The sequence below is a fragment of the Chiloscyllium plagiosum genome, chromosome 6 (genome assembly GCF_004010195.1).
Source record: "Chiloscyllium plagiosum isolate BGI_BamShark_2017 chromosome 6, ASM401019v2, whole genome shotgun sequence".
Lineage (NCBI taxonomy): Eukaryota > Metazoa > Chordata > Chondrichthyes > Orectolobiformes > Hemiscylliidae > Chiloscyllium > Chiloscyllium plagiosum.
Window position 1 is genome coordinate 57,502,242 of NC_057715.1, and position 18,707 is coordinate 57,520,948.

The following is an 18,707-nucleotide window of genomic DNA, read 5'->3' on the forward strand; positions in this document are numbered from 1 at the left end:
TTGGATGCTGTCTGACCTGCTGCGCTTTTCCAGCAACACATTTTTCAGCTCTGATCTCCAGCATCTACAATCCTCATTTTCTCCCAATTATGATTACTAGACCCTACTATCACTTCAGCCAGTTGCCCTATCTTATTACCCAAGAGAAGGGTCAGTACTTCCATCTTCTCTAGTGAGAATATTTGCATATTGCTAAAGAAAATTTTCTTGAACACATCTAACAAATTCTTCACCATCCAAACTTTTAGCATTATGGTAGTCCCAGTTAATGTTTGGAAAATTAAAACCACCTACTATTAAAACCTTATTATTCTTACATATATCCGATATTGCTCCTCAATTTCCCTCTGACTAATGGGGGTTCAATAGTACAATCCCATCAAGGTGATCATTCCTTTTTTGTTTCTGATTTCAACCCATATATTTTCACTGGACGATCTTTCAGAAATATCTCCTCTTGTTACAGTAATCAAAACTACCACACCACCTCCTTTGTTGCCTCACTTTCTATCTTCCCATGGCATCTGAAACCTGGAACATTGAGCTGCTAGTCCTATCCATCCCTCAGTCAAGTTTCGTAATAGCAATAACATCCAAAGCCCATGTTCCCAAACATGCCCAGAGTTCACCAGCCTTACCTATATGACCCCTTGCATTGAAATAAATGTAATTTAATTCTTCAGGGTTACTTGGTTTTCTGACTTTCTCTTGCCTGCCTTTTCTAACTAATTTGTTCTTTTCAGATTCAAAACTGTCCTCATCTATCTTTCTATTTACTCTGCCATTTAAGATCCCTCCACCCTGCTTCTCTAATAATTTATAGTCTCCCTTAATAGAATTAACAAATCTTCCCACTAGATCGCTTTCCAGGACAGGTGAAACCCATTCTTTTTTGCCTCAAAACAATATCCCAGTGATCCAAGAACGCGAATCCCTGAACATTACACCACCTCTTCGGCCATTGATTTATTTACTTTATCCTTCCATTCTTTCTCTCATTTGAGATCGGCACCAGAGTAAACCAGAGATTACTACTTTTGATGAACTGTTTTTTAATCTTCTATCTAACCTTTTATATTCACTCTGTAAAGCCTTAATATTTTCCTTGTCAGTTCTACCAATGTGTATCAGAACTTCTAGTTTCTCACTCTTCCCTTTAATAATATGTTTCAAATGTTTTGAGATGTCCTTAATCCTTGCAGCAGGGAGGCAAAATACTATCCTAGACCCATACTTATTGCTGCAGAATCTCCTGTTTTGTTCTTCACAGGAGAGTCCTTCACAGGAGAGTCTCCTATAACAATTATTCTTTTAAATTTTGTCAAACCCCTTCTAACATAAGATTCATTTTTTTCGTGCCTAAGATCTGACTGCCTGTTGTTTTTTCCTTTGAGAGACTATTCTTTTCAATAGTACTCAAAAACGAGTATCTATTTGAGACAGGAACAGCCACAAAAAGCTCTGAACCACCTTCTTATCTTAACAGTCACCCATCTATCTGAACGATCCTGCTGTGTAATCACTTCTGTAAATCTACTAGTCATCTAACTCTGTATCTCTTGTATGTCCTCAATGACATTAATATATAAAATATAAATATATAAAAATACCTAATATATAAAACAAGCTACCATTCCTCACCCAAAATATAATATTAAACATGCAAACAAAAATCAAGCATGTAAATCTGAAACAAAAGTAACCATTTAACTGAATAATCAAATTTAAAAAAAGACTCAAGTGGTCCAGCAGACAGCTTTCAATCTTATGACATAAAAAATTCTCACTCCAGAGCTGTCTACATGTAGGCCTCTCCAAATGCTCCATAAACACAACTCTGTTTCAAAAAAACTCTCCTTTGTGATATGAACAGAATTTTTCTTCAACCGTATAATTTTAGAAAAAAACTTTCCTTTGCGATTAAAAGAAACCTCTTTCAATGTTTAATGAAATACTCTCCTCCACTACTCTAAAAAATCTGTTTAACAATAAATATAACTATGTGATTTACAAAAAAATCTCCCTTCTACGCATATAATTTTGAAAGAAAAAACTGAGCCGTTCACCTATACGCCTCTCCAAAAGGTTCATTAATAGAACTCTGTTGAAAAAAAAGTCAGGCATTTTTTCTTTGTTTTGTGTTTTGTGTTTTGAAGGTTTTTTGATAATAAAAGAACCAAGATTGAATCAAAATAAAAATCTGATATGACTGAAATATAAGAAATCTACAAGTAAGATAGATGTAGGCCTTTCCAAAAATTCCTTTAACACAATTCAGTTTGAAAAAAAAATCACTTTTTTTCCCTCAAAATAGCTTATACTACTGAAATGTAATAATTATAAAAAAAATCTAGAAGTAAATCCAGAAATAAACCTGCAATCTCAGGAACAGCTGCAAGATCCGCACTACTCTCAGTCCACCATTCCCTCTCCATCAACACATTCACCTATCCCATTTCAGTGCATGAATCAGATCAACCAGCAGCTCTTTGAGATGGGACTTCCTTTGAGTAAATTAATACTATTTGGAATGTTGAATTGCTGCAGAGTAGCAATATTGCATTTTAGATAGCAGGAAAGAGATAAACAATCACCCTCTAAACCAACCTTATGCTACTGTCTTTGCTATCAAATTGGAAAGGGAAGAGTGCTGAAGCTGGCAAGTCAAGAGACTGTTTATTGAACAAGAATAATTGCTACTGTTTTAGTATTATCAGAACCAACCAGTTTAAAAGGGTCTGAGAAGGGAGTCTCTGGAAATTCTCTGCCATCAGGACTGTGTAACCAAAGTGAGAGAGTGTTCATTGATGTGCTCCTTGTTGGTAGTAAGTGTAGCTTTCAGCTAGAATGCAGCTGCTGTTGAACATGAGTTATAAGGCTGAAATGATTGAATGCGAAGTAAGAGACCCTGCGTAGTGGATGCTGAGTTAGAAAGACACTTCACATGGTTCTTCATTTGAGTTAAAAAATTATGTGAGGTTTGTTATATCTTTTTATATCAACTATTTACAGTGAAATCTTTTTTTTCCTTCACCTTTTAATTAATGTTTGAATTATATCGATTTTGGATAATTTGCGATAGTAAAATATTTTAAAAGTGAAGCCTTTAGTCTGTTGGTTTTCTTTTTGCAGGCTTTGTGGTTATCTTTCTTTTTAAAAGCTACAAATCTCCATGGGGATCGTGCCAAGTGGAACAAGCTCAATTGATTGCATGTCCTAGTGCTGTTCCATTTCTTAGATTCTTATGTTCTTATCCCCAGAGCATGTCGCATATTGCTTTTATTTAAGTTGAATACCAAGTCTAATCCTTTTTTTAACTTGTATTAACTCATCTCCTCCCAATGAACATATACAATCAGATCCCCATGTGGTAGAAAATAATAAATAATATGTAATTGCTAAATTATAAGAGAAGTAATGTTTTATTATATTTCTTTTGTTGCAATGAACGTATTCTAGTTTTATTATTTCTCTTTGAATGTGATAAAAAAATCTCTGACTTGAGGAAAAAGGCTAAGAAACACTTTCCAACAACTGTTTATGATGAAGCAGTGTAAATATCCATGTTAAAATTAAAAACAAATCACACGTGACTCCTCTTGGAAGAAGCAATCACAGTATGGCTGAATTTCAAATACAGAGAGAGGGTGAGAAGGTAAAATCCATTACCAGTGTCTTATGCTTAAACAGAGGAGATTACAATGGGATGAGGGAGGAGTTAATTAAAGTAGACTGGGAGCAAAGATTATATGGAGGGATAATTGAGGAACAGTGGTGGAATTTCAAAGCGATTTTTCGCCTTGCTCAGCAAAAGTATGTACTAGTGAAAAGGAAGGTCTGTAGGAAAAGGGATAGTCAGCCATGGATAACTAAGAAAATAAAAGAGGATATCAAATTTAAACAAAGTGACAGAGATTAGTGGGAAACTAAAAGATTGGGAAATCTTTCAAGGCCAACAGAATGCCAAAAAAGCTATAAAGACAAGAATTATGACAATAAACTAGCTCAGAATACAAAAACAGATAGCAAATATATAAAACAAAAAAGAGAAGCTAAGGTCCTTTAGAGGATGAGAAGGAGGATTTAATAATGGGAAATAAGGAAAGACTGAGGTGTTAAACAGGTATTTTATGTCAGACTTCACAGTGGAAGACACAAATAACATGCCAATAATTGACGACAAGAAGGCTTCTGACCCTGATGGATTGCGTCCCCGGTATAAAAGAAATGGCGGAGGAAATAGTAAATGTGGTTCTGGTAATTTATCAAAACTCTGGGGCAGTTCAAGCAGTTTGGAAAACAGCAAATGCAACATCACTCTTTAAAAAAGAAGTAGACAAAAGATGGATAACTATTGGTCCAATTGCTTAACTTCTATAGTGAGCAAAATGGGTGAATCTATCATCAAGGAAGAAATAGCGAGACATTTGGATAGAAACTGTCCCACTGGGCAGACGCAGCATGGGTTCATGAAAGGAAAGTTATGTTTAACAAATTTACTGGAATTCTTTGAGGATATTAAGAGCATGGTGGATATCCGATGATGTGACATATCTGAATTTCCAGAAGGCACTCGACAAGGTGCCAGACAAAAGGCTGCTGCATAAGATAAATGTGCATGGTGGTGTGGATAATGTATTAGCATGGGTAAAGGATTCATTAACTAACAGCAAAAAGTGGGAATAAATGGGTGTTTTTCTGGTTGGCGATGAGAGGCTAGTGGTGTCCCTCAAGGATCAGTGTTTGCACCACAATTGTTTGCAAAATACATAGATGATTTAGAGTTGGGGACCAAGTGTAGTGTATCAAAGTTCACAGATGAGGCTAAGATGAGTGGTAGAGAAAAGTGTGCAGAAGGCACTAAAAGTCTGTGGATGGATTTAGGTAGGTTAGGTGAGTGGGCAAGGGTCTGGCAGATGGAGTACAATGTAGGTCAATGTGAGGTCAATGAATTGTGGTAGGATTTATAGCAAAATGGACTAATATTTAAATGGTTAAAACTTGCAGCATGCTATTGTGCAGAGGGACCTGGATATCGTTGTGCATGAATTGCAAAAAGCTGGTTTGCAGGCACAGCAGGTAATTAGTGTTGAGAGTGTGATGCTGGAAAAGCACAGCAGGTCAGGCAGCATCCGATGAGCTGAATGAACATTTCGGGCATATGCTCTGCGTCAGGCATGAGGCTTGTAGGCCAAGAGATAAATGGGAGTGTGTGGGTTTATGGGGAAGGTAGCTGAAAATGCAATAGGAAGATGAAAGTGAGGGAGAAAGTGATAGGTCGGAGAGGTAGGTGGAGTGGATAGATGGGAAAGGTGATGATAAGGTCAGGAGGATGGTGCTGGGTTGGAGGCCTGGGACTGGGATAATGTGGGGGGAGGAGAAAAGAGGAAACTGTTGAAATCCACATTGATTCCATGTGGTTGCAGGGTCCCAAGGCGGAATATGAGGCGTTCTTCCTCCAGATGTCGGATGGTAAGGGTTTGGCAATGGAGGAGGCGAGGACCTGCATGTCCTTGATGGAGTAGGAGGGGGAGTTGAAGTGTTCAGCCACAGGGCAGTGGGGTTGGTGGGTGCGGGTGTCCCAGAGATGTTCTCTGAAATGATCTGCAAGTAGATGTCCTGCCTTCCCGATGTAGAGGAGACCACTTTGGGTGCGACGGATACAGTAGATGACATTGTTGGAGGCACAGGTAAATTTCTGTCAGATGTGGAAGGATCATTTGGGGCCTTGGATAGAGGTGAGGGGAGTGGTGTGGGCGCAGGCTTTGCATTTCCTGTGGTGGCAGGGGAAGGTGTCTGGAGTGGGGTGTGGGCTAATAGGGGGCATGGACCTGACAAATGAGTTGCGGAGGGAATGGTCTCTCCAGAACGCTGATAGGGGTGGGGAGAGAAATATGTCTCTGGTGGAGGGTTCCGTTATTAGGTGGAGGAAGTGGCGGAGGATGATGCGATGTATGTGGAGGTTTGTGGGGTGGAAGGTGAGGACCAAGGGGGTTCTGTCCTTGTTGCGTTGGGAGGGATGGGTTTAAGGGTGGTGGTGCAGAAAGTGGAGGAGATATGCTGGAGGGCTTCATCGACCACGTAGGAAGAGAAATTGTGGTCTTGCAAGAAGGAGGATCTCTAGGATTTTCTAAGGTGGAATTAGTCATCCTGGGAACAGATGCGATGGAGGGGACGGATTTGGGAATGACAGGACGTAGAGTGGGAGGAGGTGTAGTCTAGGTAGCTGTGGGAGTTGGTGGGCTTGTAGGAGATGGAGTGGTCCAGGAAGAGGAAGGAGGTGTCCGAGATGGTCCAGGTGAATTTGAGATCGGGGTGAAAGATGTTGACGTTGATGAACTGTTCACCCTCCTTGTGGGAGCACAAGGTAGTGCCGATAATGAGGATAATTGATGTAGCGGAGGAACTACTTCTGGATTGTTTCAGAGAACATCTCTGGGATCCGCACCAATCAACCCCACTGCCCCGTGGCTGAACACTTCAACTCCCCCTCCCTCCAAGGACATGCAGGTCCCAGGCCGCCTCCATCGCCAAACTCTTACCACCCGACGCCTGGAGGAAGAACACCTCATATTCTGCCTTGGGACCTTGCAACCACATGGGATCAATGTGGATTTCAACAGTTATTTCATTTCCCCTCCCCTCACATTATCCCAGTCCCAAGCTTCAATCTCGGCACCGCCCTCCTGATCTCCCCATCACCTTTCCCATCTATTCACTCCAACCCCTCTCCGACCTATTACCTTCTCCCTCACCTTCATCTACCTATTGCATTCTCATCTACCTTCCCCCATCCCCACCTCACTCCTATTTGTCTTTCAGCCTCCTGTTTTAAAAAATTCTCAAGGTCAAGGACCAGGCTCGCAGGAAAGTAGTCTGACACAGAACAAACAGCCAAGAGGCGAGTCTGCTAGAATATAAGTGTTTTATTCCCCGCAGTGTCGCCACAACCAGTCTCGTACTTACAACGGGTCTGGTTTATACTCACTCTACGTGTTACCGGAACTGGGAGCCGTCAGTTCTCGTAGAGCGGTTGCCAACAACCCACGCTCGGCGGTTAAACGCAACCCCGGAGCAGACTCACCGAACTGGAGACTTTTCCAGCTGATATACTCTTTTCCAGATATAAACATTCATGTGAACAGCAGAGCAAGGCTAAAAAACACATTCCATTCTGGTTACATACAGATAAGAAGATTCACACGGGGAGGTGTGTAATAAGATTCACACGGGACTAAGCAACACCTCCATTCCGGTTAGATTCACACATGTATTGGGACATAATTTTTAACCGTTTCACCACATTCCACTGCTTGGCCCAATACATGTGTTACATTATGATTCACACATGTATTGGGACATAATTTTACACCACACCTCCCGGTCCACAAGCCTCATTCCTGATGAAGGGCTTATTCCCGAAACATAGATTCTCCTGCTCTTTGGCTGCTGCCTGACTTGCTGTGCTTTTTCAGCACCACAATTTTGACTGATCTCCAGCATCTGCCGTCCTCACTTTCTACTACGCAGCAGGTAATTAAGAAGGCAAATTGAATATTGTCCTTCATTGCTAGAGGGATGGAGCTTAAAGACATGGCGATTATGCTGCATCTGTATAGGGTGCTAATGAGGCAGAGTACTGTATACAGTTTTTGTCTCTGTACTTGAGAAAGGATGTACTGGCACTGCAGGGGGGTGCAGAGGAAGATCACTAGGTTAGTTCTGGAATTGATAGAGTTGGCTTATGAGGAGAGATCGAATAGATGGGACTATACTTATTAGAATTTAGAAGACTGAGGGGGGATCTTACAGAAACATATAAAATTTGAAGGGAATAAATAAGATAGAAGCAGAGAGGTTGTTTCCACTGATGGGTGAAACTAGAATTAGTGACATAGCTTAAAAATAAGGGGGAGCAGATTTCAGATTGATGTGAGGAAGAACTTCTTCACCAAAAAAGGTTGTGAATCTGTGGAATTCCCTGTCCAGTGAAGCAGTTGAGGTGACCTCATTGAATGTTTTTCAGGTAGAATAAATAGATTTTTGAACAGTAAAGGAATCAAGGGTAATGGTGAGCGGGCATTTAAGTGGAAATGAATCCACGAAAAGACCAGCCATGATCATATTGAATGGCGGAGCAGGTAAAATAGGCCAGATGGCCTACTCCTGCTCCTGTTTCTTATGTTCTTATGACAATGTACATGTTGGAACCATATCAGTAGTACAAATTTTCTTTTTTTGCTAATGTGTTAATAGTAAACAAGTGGGCTGCCTTTTTATGCTTATGCCAATTTTAAACTATTCATTCATCAGATTCTGGATTACCATCAGTGATAACGGCCCACAATATTTTCTTTAGACTATTACAAAACCTTTCAATTTTATCCCATATGTATTGTATTTTAGTTGAGGTATGAATAGCTGCTGCCAAAACACATGAAAGATATGTATGTAATTCTTTGTGTAAGGCGGTTCTTGAGAAGAGTGTGTATTTTTGAATATATGTCTCAGACAATGGTTGATCTCAATTTCTCAATGCTGTGGCTGATATAAATGCAGACTGGTTTTGTACAAAACATTCCTGTTTTCATTTTAAACTGATTTCTCAAATGGGTTTCGTTTGTTCTTGACATTTAGGTTAATGGAACAGAAATAGAATATGAATTTGAAGAAATCACATTGGAACGGGTAAGTTAAAAATGTTACTCTTACACGTATCTATCCTCTTTTTTTTATTGTCTGTATTTTTTTGGAACATCCAGTTTGAGCTTTTCTGGCTAGGTACTTCTGCAACTTAGTTAGTTAATTACATATTTATATAGATGTAATTAATCTTTTGACAAAACCTTTATAATGATGAAAACAAAAAATGCTGGAGATCACAGCAGATCAGGCAGCATCCATGGAGAGAAAGCAAGCTCACATTTTGAGTCTAGGTGACTCTTCATCACAGCTGAAGTGAACTTTGTTTTCAGTTCAGATTCCAGTGTCAGCAGGAATTTGCTCCTGCTTTAGATTTTAGATTAGATTAGATTCCCTATAATGTGGAAACAGGCCCTTCGGCCCAACCAGTCCACACCGACCCTCTGCAGAGTAGCCCACCCAGATCCATTTCCCTCTGACTAATGCACCTGGTACTGTGGGCAATTTAGCATGGCCAATTCACCTAACCTGCACACCTTTGAACTGTGGGAGGAAACCGGAACATCGGGAGGAAACTCACACAGACACGGGGAGAATGTGCAAACTCCACACTGGCAGTCACCTGAGGCTGGAATCAAACCTGGGACCTTGGTGCTGTGAGGCAGCAGTGCTAGCCACTGTGCCGCCCCAAATGATGACTTCATGTAATTGTCCCGGGCAGGATTTGAGGAATGTATGAAGCTCTACAACAATTTAAATTCACAGGATTCCTTTGATAATTAATATTGTAATATGGTCATGTTTATTTGTGCTTACTTCAGATCACCAAATGTTAAACAGCTATTGAATAATAGCACTTTCTAATTAATTATGAGTTTATTGTTAAGCATCAACAAATTAAAGTAGAAAAAGTAAATTTCAACCTCACTGGATTTTGGTTGTACAATACCAAATACTTGGAAAAACAAAACAGCAAGTACTCTTGTGGAGTTGTGTCAAATCAAAAGTGATTATTCATTATTCATATAGAAATAAATTACTGTTGATTTCAATGATGGGTAGTGAACCAGTGCAGATTAAAGGAATAAACATTGGGAACTTTTTAAACAGTAGCTCTCAAAACATAATAGAATGTAAGATAAAGGTAAAGAGCAAAAACAAGATTAAAAAGTACTGATTTTGAAGGGACTGGGGAAGGAAAGTTAGAAGAAAAAGAGTTACAAACTGATCAAATGGTTATGGGAAATAATTTTTAAAACTGGCATTAGATTTCAGGGGAAAAAAACAAGTCAATAATAAATACCACAGGAGAATAAAGATATAAAAGTGAAATTGAAACTAAAGAAAAAGTTCATGGTCAGTGAAGGAGAGTGACAAAAAAGGAATTTGAATGAGATTATCAAAAAAAGTAAAGAAAGTATAATGGGTAAATCACCATGAGTTATCTTTAATTCGGCTACTTTTTAAAAAATCTCACAATCAAATATTTAAATAATGATTTAAATTTTATTGTATGTAGCAACTGAAATAAGACCTCTCAAGCAAACAAGTTAAGCCCCACAATGCAACCTGGTATTAGCCAATTAATGATAGAATCTGACCAGGATTCCACTAATGATGTCTGTCTCCAGAAGTGTCCAGAGTTCGATCTTTTTGCGATGTTTTTCTTTGATGTTCTGCTATTGAGTTGTTCCATGTTGGATTCTTAGACAATTTTCTCTGTTTCAAAGTTGGCGTGTGGCATGATTGATGATTCAATAGATTCTTTCATCTCAACATTGATTATACTGTTGGAGACCCCAGGCTTGTAGCTTGCCTTCTTATCAGAAGTAGCCCCCCTGTTCCTTGTTACATTTGGGGTTACCTGACTGTTTAAACATTACTTTTCCTGCAGTTCTCCCATTTACTTCAGAATATTCCTTCTGCATGCAATCTTAATTGTCCATTTGTTACCAGGCAGCAGTTATCAAGCAGTTGTTGTTATTTCTTCTCTCCCAGGAAACAGGTTGTTTATGTTGCTTCTTCCCAGAGATGGTTAATTGCTTTCATAACAGATTTCTCCTTGCCCCTTTCATCTCGAAAAACAGTTTATTTCAGAAGAAATCATTGCTGATTCTTTCAATCCATGAACATTTACTAAAGTTGCAAAGTTTTTAGTGTCATAGAAGTTAAGGAAGAAAAGGAGATCTATGAAACTAAATTATCATGGGTGATTATCAGAACCTTGAATTATGTAACAGACAAAGTGAACTATTACATGTTCTTGTTATAAACAAAGTCTGCCAGGCAAGCCTGACTCATGACATTACTTTGAGGAACAGAAGGCTCCATTAACAAATGACTGTGTGAATCCCTGAAATATCACTCGCTGTAGGGTACTGAAGAAGGCTCAAAGAGTAAGACTTCGAAAAGACAAAGTACAAAGCAATTTAATTACCTCCTGAAATCCTTAGACTGTGTATGTTAGTTAAATAGGGTGCCGTAAAGTTCACAGCCTTAAGAGAACTATCAAATATTCCAGTGCTGCAGGTAAAAATGAAAAGATTGGATATTGCTCTGAGTGCTGAAAGGCTGTCACTGTTGAAAAGAAACAACAAAAGAATTTCAGTTAACCTGTAAAGTCAAGAATCTTGAAATCAATTGCTCAAGTTACCAAGGCTAAATTTGCCAATAGTTCTGAACATAATAGACGCAACATCCAATCATCTACTCTTCACAAAACTCGGACAATAATCTTTTTTAAACTTTTGGACCTGCCTCTCATTTCTAGTATGTGGGAATGTTTGTGTAATATTAGTTTTTATCATGTTTAGGAACTGAAAAACTTATTCTTGCATGAACTCAAGAAAGCCTGGTTACATTTTAAAAGATTAATTCATTTTGTTTAGAAGAATGTAATTCACAATGGAAGGGATTCTTTTCAAATTATTCTTGTAACCAATTGTGGGATCAAATAATAAAGGAGGGAAGCTACTTCATCCCACCTCATCTGGGAGCTTGAAAATTTAAGTTATTCTATACAAAGCCATCATAAATTGGGAACCCCTTACCTGGAGACTGGTTTATTAGAATATAACCTGAATTAGTCATATACCAGCAGAGGAGAAAGTGAGGACTGCAGATGCTGGAGATCAGAGCTGAAAATGTGTTGCTGGAAAAGCACAGCAGGTCAGGCAGCATCCAAGGAACAGGAGAATCGACGTTTCGGGCATAAGCCCTTCTTTAGGAATGGTTCCTGCAGAGACATACAAAACGTTCGTGATGGAATGATTACCTTTACTGTAACATAACTTTTTTTAAAAAAAAACTTCTCAGTTCCATGCACCTCATTATTTTCATGCCATTCCTATCCCATTCCCTTATCCTTCTCATAGAATCCTCAACCCACCCCTTCTTTCTATGTCATTCCATTCCTCATTGCACCCCTCCCATGCATTCCAACCCCATTTCCACTCTCAGTTCCATACCTCCATGAGATCCCCCATGTAATTTCTCTTCACTCCCCCACCAACCAGCTCCAAAATCGTTAGTAATGGTACTGAACATCCAAAATTAATGGTTAATAATTTTCTCTTGTTGGAGATAATAGTTGCTTGGCAATTGTATGGCATGAATGTTGCTTGCCACTGATCAGTCATCAACTGAGTGTTGTTGAGGATTTGCTATCCTTGAGCACAGATTGCTTCAGTATCTGAGGTTTGGGAGTGGACCTCAATACTGTACAATCACCAGTAAACATTCTCATTTTTGACTTTATGTTCACGGAAAGATCACTGATGAAGCCACTGATAATGACTGGGCTAGAACACTATATTGCGGAACACCTATGGCAGTAACAGAGAGCCTGCAAGAGAGCAGTATCAGAGGTTCATAGTTAAAGATAATGGCATGGAGTCAGTGGAAGACTGAGACATAACAATATTAGGGATCCACAATTAAAAACCGCTATGGAGTGTCAGTGGAAGATTCTGAAGGAGAACAGTGTCAAAGTCCCACAGCTAAAAGCAGCCACCAAAGTCAGTGAGAAACAGATCAAACCTTGGAAAAAAGTGCAGTGTCAGAGGAAAGTGGGGAAGTAATCGGTTAGTCAGTAATTTTTTCTCTCTCTCTAAATTAGGTCACTGAATTGAAATGGGAGCTGGAAAATTGAAAATAAAAACAATCAGATATTTAAAATAGATGAGTATTAAGGGCAGAGAGCAGAAATTTATAATGAGTGGCACCAGAACTGTGGGAATTGTATGGGACTGAGCTATTTCTGAAGTGAAATGATATCATAGGACAAGGACTGATATAGAATGAGTTTTCTATTAGGTTTTAAAGTTAATAACAAAGGAATAGTAATATTAAATACTTTTGAAGTTTTCAATAAATTAAAATTGAACATTTTTGGATATTAACAGTTAAGTAAAGCATTTCAGTTAAGCTGTCTATAAAATAATATCACATCAGCCAAAGAGAAGCAGCTGATTGCTGAGTAGCCGATGGGTCTCTCTTTTTGAGTAAAAATTTCATTTTCTAATTATAGATAGAGGGCAGGATGGACCTTTGGACTGCGAATCCTCAAACATAGTAATCATAGAGAAGAGGCCCTTCAGCCAATCAAGTCTGTACCATTAAAGCTACACTAAATCTATGTTTGTCCTACCGTCCAGCACTAAGCCTTGAATGCTATGACATTTCAAGTGCTCATCCAAGTACTTTTTAAACATTATGTGTTTACCTGCCTCAATACCATCAGGCCATATATTCCAGATCCCCACCACCCTCTGGATGAATTTTTTTTTTCCTCAAATCCCCTTATATTTCCTGTCTTTCACCTTAAGATTATGCCTCTGTCAATTAAGGGAAACAGCTTCGTTTCTAAACACCCTGTCCATGCCTCACATAATCTTGTACACTTTTCTTAGGTTCCCCTCAATCTTCTCTGCACCAAAGAATGCTTCTGATTGACTTGGATAGCCACATGTGCAGTAAGTGTAATCAGCTGCAGCAGCTCAAGTACCAAATTTTGGAACATGAGCAGCAGCTGCCATCACTGAGGCACGTCTGCAAAATATCGGGTAATATTTTATATATGCGTTTTCTATTTCTTCTTTCATGGTATATGGGCATTGCTGACAAGACCAGCAACTGTTGAACTCAGTGGCTTGCTATGCCATTTTAGAGGGCAGTGAAGGGTACCCTGCAACTTAAAGATATTCAAGGAGAGGAGTGGGGGACTGCCAGGCAGTCAAGAGGACCAAGTAGGTAGTGCTGAGAACCCCTAATTGCATCTCACTTCCAACCAGCATTTAGTTCTGAGTGGAGCTGATTTGGATGATTTATCTTGAAAGTGCTGCCAGAGCCAAGCCAAGCTAAAGTCAAGCACTATGACTGACTTAAACAGGCACATGAAGAAAGAGTGGAAGATTGATAGTGTTTGTGCATAAAATATTTACGCGTACAGGAAGAGCTTTCTGCAGACACAATTCCAGATGCAATATTGCCATCCTCATGTCAGGGCCAAGGATGCCAGTGAGTGTCTGCAGAACATCCTGAGAGGAGATAGATCTTGACAGGTGAAATGACAAATTGAGAGAGGAGTCCAGGAAAACAGGTAATGTCTTTTATTTCAATTGCTCTTATGCAGAGAAGTTTTACTATTGGGGGAGGACGGGGTGTCATAGCTCACCCTGCTGAGTTGCAGAACACTTTCATACTTTAACCAGATTACAGCATGAATATTATAATTCCCACACTTCAATGTCCTTGTGTCCCATAATATCTTTATCTCACATAGTCTTGGTAGTGGATGTGCTGGTGTTGGACTGGGGTGGTCAAAAATCCACAGCACCAGGTTATAGTCCAACAAGTTTGTGAGATCACAAGCTTTTGGAGTGCTGTCCCTTCATCAAGTGCGCCTGACAAAGGGGCAGCACTCTGAAAACTTGTGATTTCTAATAAACCTGCTGGACTATAACCTGGTGTCGTGTGACTTTTGATATAGTCTTTGTAGGCATTATCTGTTTCTCTCACAAGGCCTTTGATAACATGGCTTCTCACTACTAACTTTGGATGCATTGTTTGTTAGCTCTGACATGCCTTAGTAGCTTTGCTTATTACTGGCTAAGTAGTTAAAACTTTAACCCTGAGCAACCAGTGGTCATGGTCCACAGTTAATATTAATTACATAGAGAAAAAGGATGTGTTCCTACAGAGTTTGGAGAGTAATGTTAATGTCAAAGGTAGTAATCATTGGATTACTCTCGATTGTATACTCATCACCAAACACAACCATAGAAGAAGGATGACAGTGGCAATGAAAGTGTAGTTGCAGGAACAAGGCAGGAGAGAGGACTTCACTTTCCAGCAACATTGGCACCCATTATATGGAATTTATAACTATAAAGGCCAGAGTTTGATCCAGTTTCCTTGTAAGATATTTGCTAGTGCTGTTGTGGAGAATTTAAACTAACTTGGTGTGGGGACTAGGAAGTAATGATTGAGAGGTCTGCCAAGATGCACAGAAAGTTGGGAAATTCAGATAACTTGAAAGTAGGAAATAATAAAGCTTAGTTTTATTTAATTAAGAGGGATTGCAATAAAGTCTTAGTTCGGATTACTGTGCATATGTATGAATGGGCAGTAAATAACATTAGTAAGTTACAGGTGGAGATTAAGTACTTGGGACCTGGACATTGTAACAATAACAGAAACCTTGTTCAAAGAAGGACAGATCTGGATAATGAAACATAATTATTTCTGGATACAAGATTTTCAGGACCAACAGGGAAGGAGCATAATTGGCAGTATTGAAAGGTGCAGACACGATGGGCAGAATGGCCTAATTTCTGCTCCTATGTCTTATCGCCTTATGGTTTTATAGTATTGATTAAGGAAAGTATTGAAATGCTGGAGAGAGGAGGTCCCAGAATGGTTAAGGACAGACTCTATTTGGTTGGAACAAAGAAACAATAGAGAAAAAGAACATATAATCATTGAGAATTATGAATCATTAAGTGTTGCAGAGTCAACTTCATTGGGTTAAGAATAGATAATTTGGTATTAAAAATATGCAGGCAAATCTAACTGAACAATGATCAAAATTTTAAAGAAGAGGCAATTTTAATCATGCTGCATTGTCAGGAGTGGGATATATAAAACAAACAAATCCAGATCTTCCTGAATAATGAAAAAGATTAAAAGGAAAATGATGCCTCAATTGAATCTGTCTTCACCACACTGCCACGGTAGTTGAGTGACCTCAGCCACTCATTACGTGAAAATGTTTTTCTCATGTTGCCTTGCTTCTTTTTGCCAATTCCTTAAAATTTGTTTTCTCTGGTTCTTGATATTTTCATGAGTGAATTATAGGTCTTATTCTGTTGTGGTCTTTAGCTTTTCCACTACCAAACTTTTCATAGTAGGTGGTGCTTAAGGCACTCCACAGCATTAATCCTTGCTGACACTTTCACCTTACACAACACAGGACAGGGGGAACAGGAAGGAAGTAAAACAAAGAGACATTGCAATTTTTGAGAAGATTTATAGCTCAGGTTGAGGTTCAGGTTGTAAACTTGTTCATTTAGCTGGCAGGTTTGTTTTTAGATGTTTTGTCACCATGCTAGGTAACATCATTAATGAGCCTCCGGTGAAGCACTGGTATCAGTTCCACTTTCTATTTATGTGTCTTGGTCTGTTAAAGTGGGTGATGTAGTTTCCAGTTCTTTCTCGCAGAGGTTGGTAAACGGGGTCCAAATCAATGTGTTTATTGATGGAGTTGCAGTTTGAATGCCAGGCCTCCAGGAATTCCCGTGCGTGTCTCTTTTAGCCTGCCAGAGGATGGATATGTTGTTCCAGTTGAAGTTGTGTCCTTCTTTGTCTATATGTAAGGATACTAGTGATAGTGGGTCACATCTTTTGGTGGCTAGTTGGTGTTTGTGTGTCCTGGTGGCTAGGTTTCTGCCTATCTGTCCGATTATAGTGTTTGTTACAGTCCTTGCATGTTATTTTGCAAATGACTTTCGTTTTTTTACCCAACAACCAGCAAAATGAATGTCATTTACAAAATACCATGCAAGGACGATAACAAACACTATATTGGACAGACAGGCACAAAACTAGCCACCAAAAGACATGATCCACTATCTCTCATATCCTTAGATACAGAAGGAGACGGACACCACTTTGACTGGGATGCATCCATCCTAGGAAAGGCTAGACAGAGACATGCATGGGAATTTCTAGAGGCCTGGCATTCAAACTGGAATTCCCTCAATAAACACATTGATTTGGTCCCCATTTACCAACCTCTGAGAAAAAGAACCGTAAATGATATCTCCCACCTTGACAGACCAAGAGACGTAAATAGAAAGCGGGACAGAACACCAGCACTTCACAGAAGGCTCACTGATGATGTTGAAAATATGTTGCTGGAAAAGCGCAGCCGGTCAGGCAGCATCCAAGGAACAGGAGAATCGACGTTTCAGGCATAAGCCCATTCCTGAAGAAGGGCTTATGCCTGAAATGTCGATTCTCCTGTTCCTTGGATGCTGCCTGACCTGCTGCGCTTTTCCAGCAACACATTTTCAGCTCTGATCTCCAGCATCTGCAGACCTCACTTTATCTCACTGATGATGCTACCTAGCATGGTGTTGAAACTTTTGAAAATAAACCTGCCAGCTCAATAAGTAAATTTCCAACCTGATCGAGAGACACTAATAGAATGTTTTTATGGCTCATGATTAAGTGCAATGATCTCATTCCTGATTTTGCATACTCCCAAATCCAAGCTGATTTAAACCATGATGCAATAGCACCATGTGCTCCCTTTGCCTATTACTCAACAGTATTAATACATATCAGTCCCCACAGTTAACACACTCCAGATGCCACATGTGGGTCTGGCCTCCTTCTACTATGAATTTTTCTCATACCAAGTGCTTCCACTCAGTTGATACCAAAAGATTCAAACTTGATCCTCTGTCTGACCACTTTCAGACTCACCTTAATGCTCCTAAACTCTGCCATTCCTTCACAGTCCACAACATCTCTGCCTATCCTTCTCAGCTTGAGTTAGGCACCCTTTTCTCTGCATGATTCTGAAAATTACCTCTGCCCAGTATCTGTTTGATTTCATCTTGCTCTTTTTCAAGGATATTAAATGGTTATAGCTTAAAATCCTTTATCTCAGTCTGTGAATTTGTGCATATATTAAAATACGTACAAAAGAAAGACGTGACAAAAGGAAAAGACCTTCTGAAAAATGTAAATGGTGTTGGAGTTAGAGATAAACGAAGATGAAAAAAATAATAAGGATAGAAAAGGATCGAAAAAATAATCTATAAAATATTGGAGTGGGAAAGAAGTTGAGACCACTGCTGGAAAATAAACTTGTTTCAGTGCCATAACATTTATTATTGGTAAGAGTGAAAAAGACTGAGTGTCTGACCTGAAAGATTTACAGCTGCTATTGTTTCTATTTTTTCCCAACTATCATTAAGGCAGTGATTTTGCAGAGTCAAAGAAGAATAGGAAAGGGCATGCTCTTCATTAATTTTCTTCACATGTAATTTATTTTGTTGCTCGCCTAGCCCAGAAGAGATTGTTCTAAAAATGGAATGCTGGTCACCTTGCGGTGGAGAGTATAGTGTAAACATGTTTTAACTGTTTGCCATGCCTTGAATCTAAGAGCTAAATTGGCTAGCCCTCAAAACAAATGCAGAGATGTGTGATGTAACAGGGAGGCAGCACTGTGTTTTAATGATTGCTGCTTGCACCTAAAACCAACTGTGGTGTTCATTGATTGCTAGCATCAATGGATATCCTAACTTATAACTAATTAGTAGATTGTAAACTAGGCTGCCCTGTTTCAAACTAGTCGGTACTTCTTAGAGTGGGAGAAGAGGTGCATTATTACTGAATAAGGTTCAGGAATCATGCAAGAAGTGAATCTTGGTGTGAGTTTTAATCTAGCAAGATGTTTTACCTGATGCAGCATTGCTTATGTTATCTCCCGTGTGGATATTGTTGCGGTGAAGAATCCAACATACATTACAACTAAATTATTTATTGAAACATTA

The 18,707-nt window shown here is 39.2% G+C and overlaps 1 protein-coding gene across 12 annotated transcripts in view; it reads left to right on the top strand.

Annotated features, from left to right (window-relative positions):
• The window catches only part of dlg2 (discs, large homolog 2 (Drosophila)), a 968,837-nt gene that overhangs the window by 443,467 nt on the left and 506,663 nt on the right, over nt 1-18,707 (top strand). For all 12 annotated transcript variants that reach the window (XM_043691613.1, XM_043691618.1, XM_043691619.1 and 9 more), the window contains one exon: nt 8,638-8,688. In XM_043691613.1, coding sequence (XP_043547548.1) covers nt 8,638-8,688 — 51 coding nt within the window. The remainder of the gene's footprint in view (nt 1-8,637; nt 8,689-18,707) is intronic.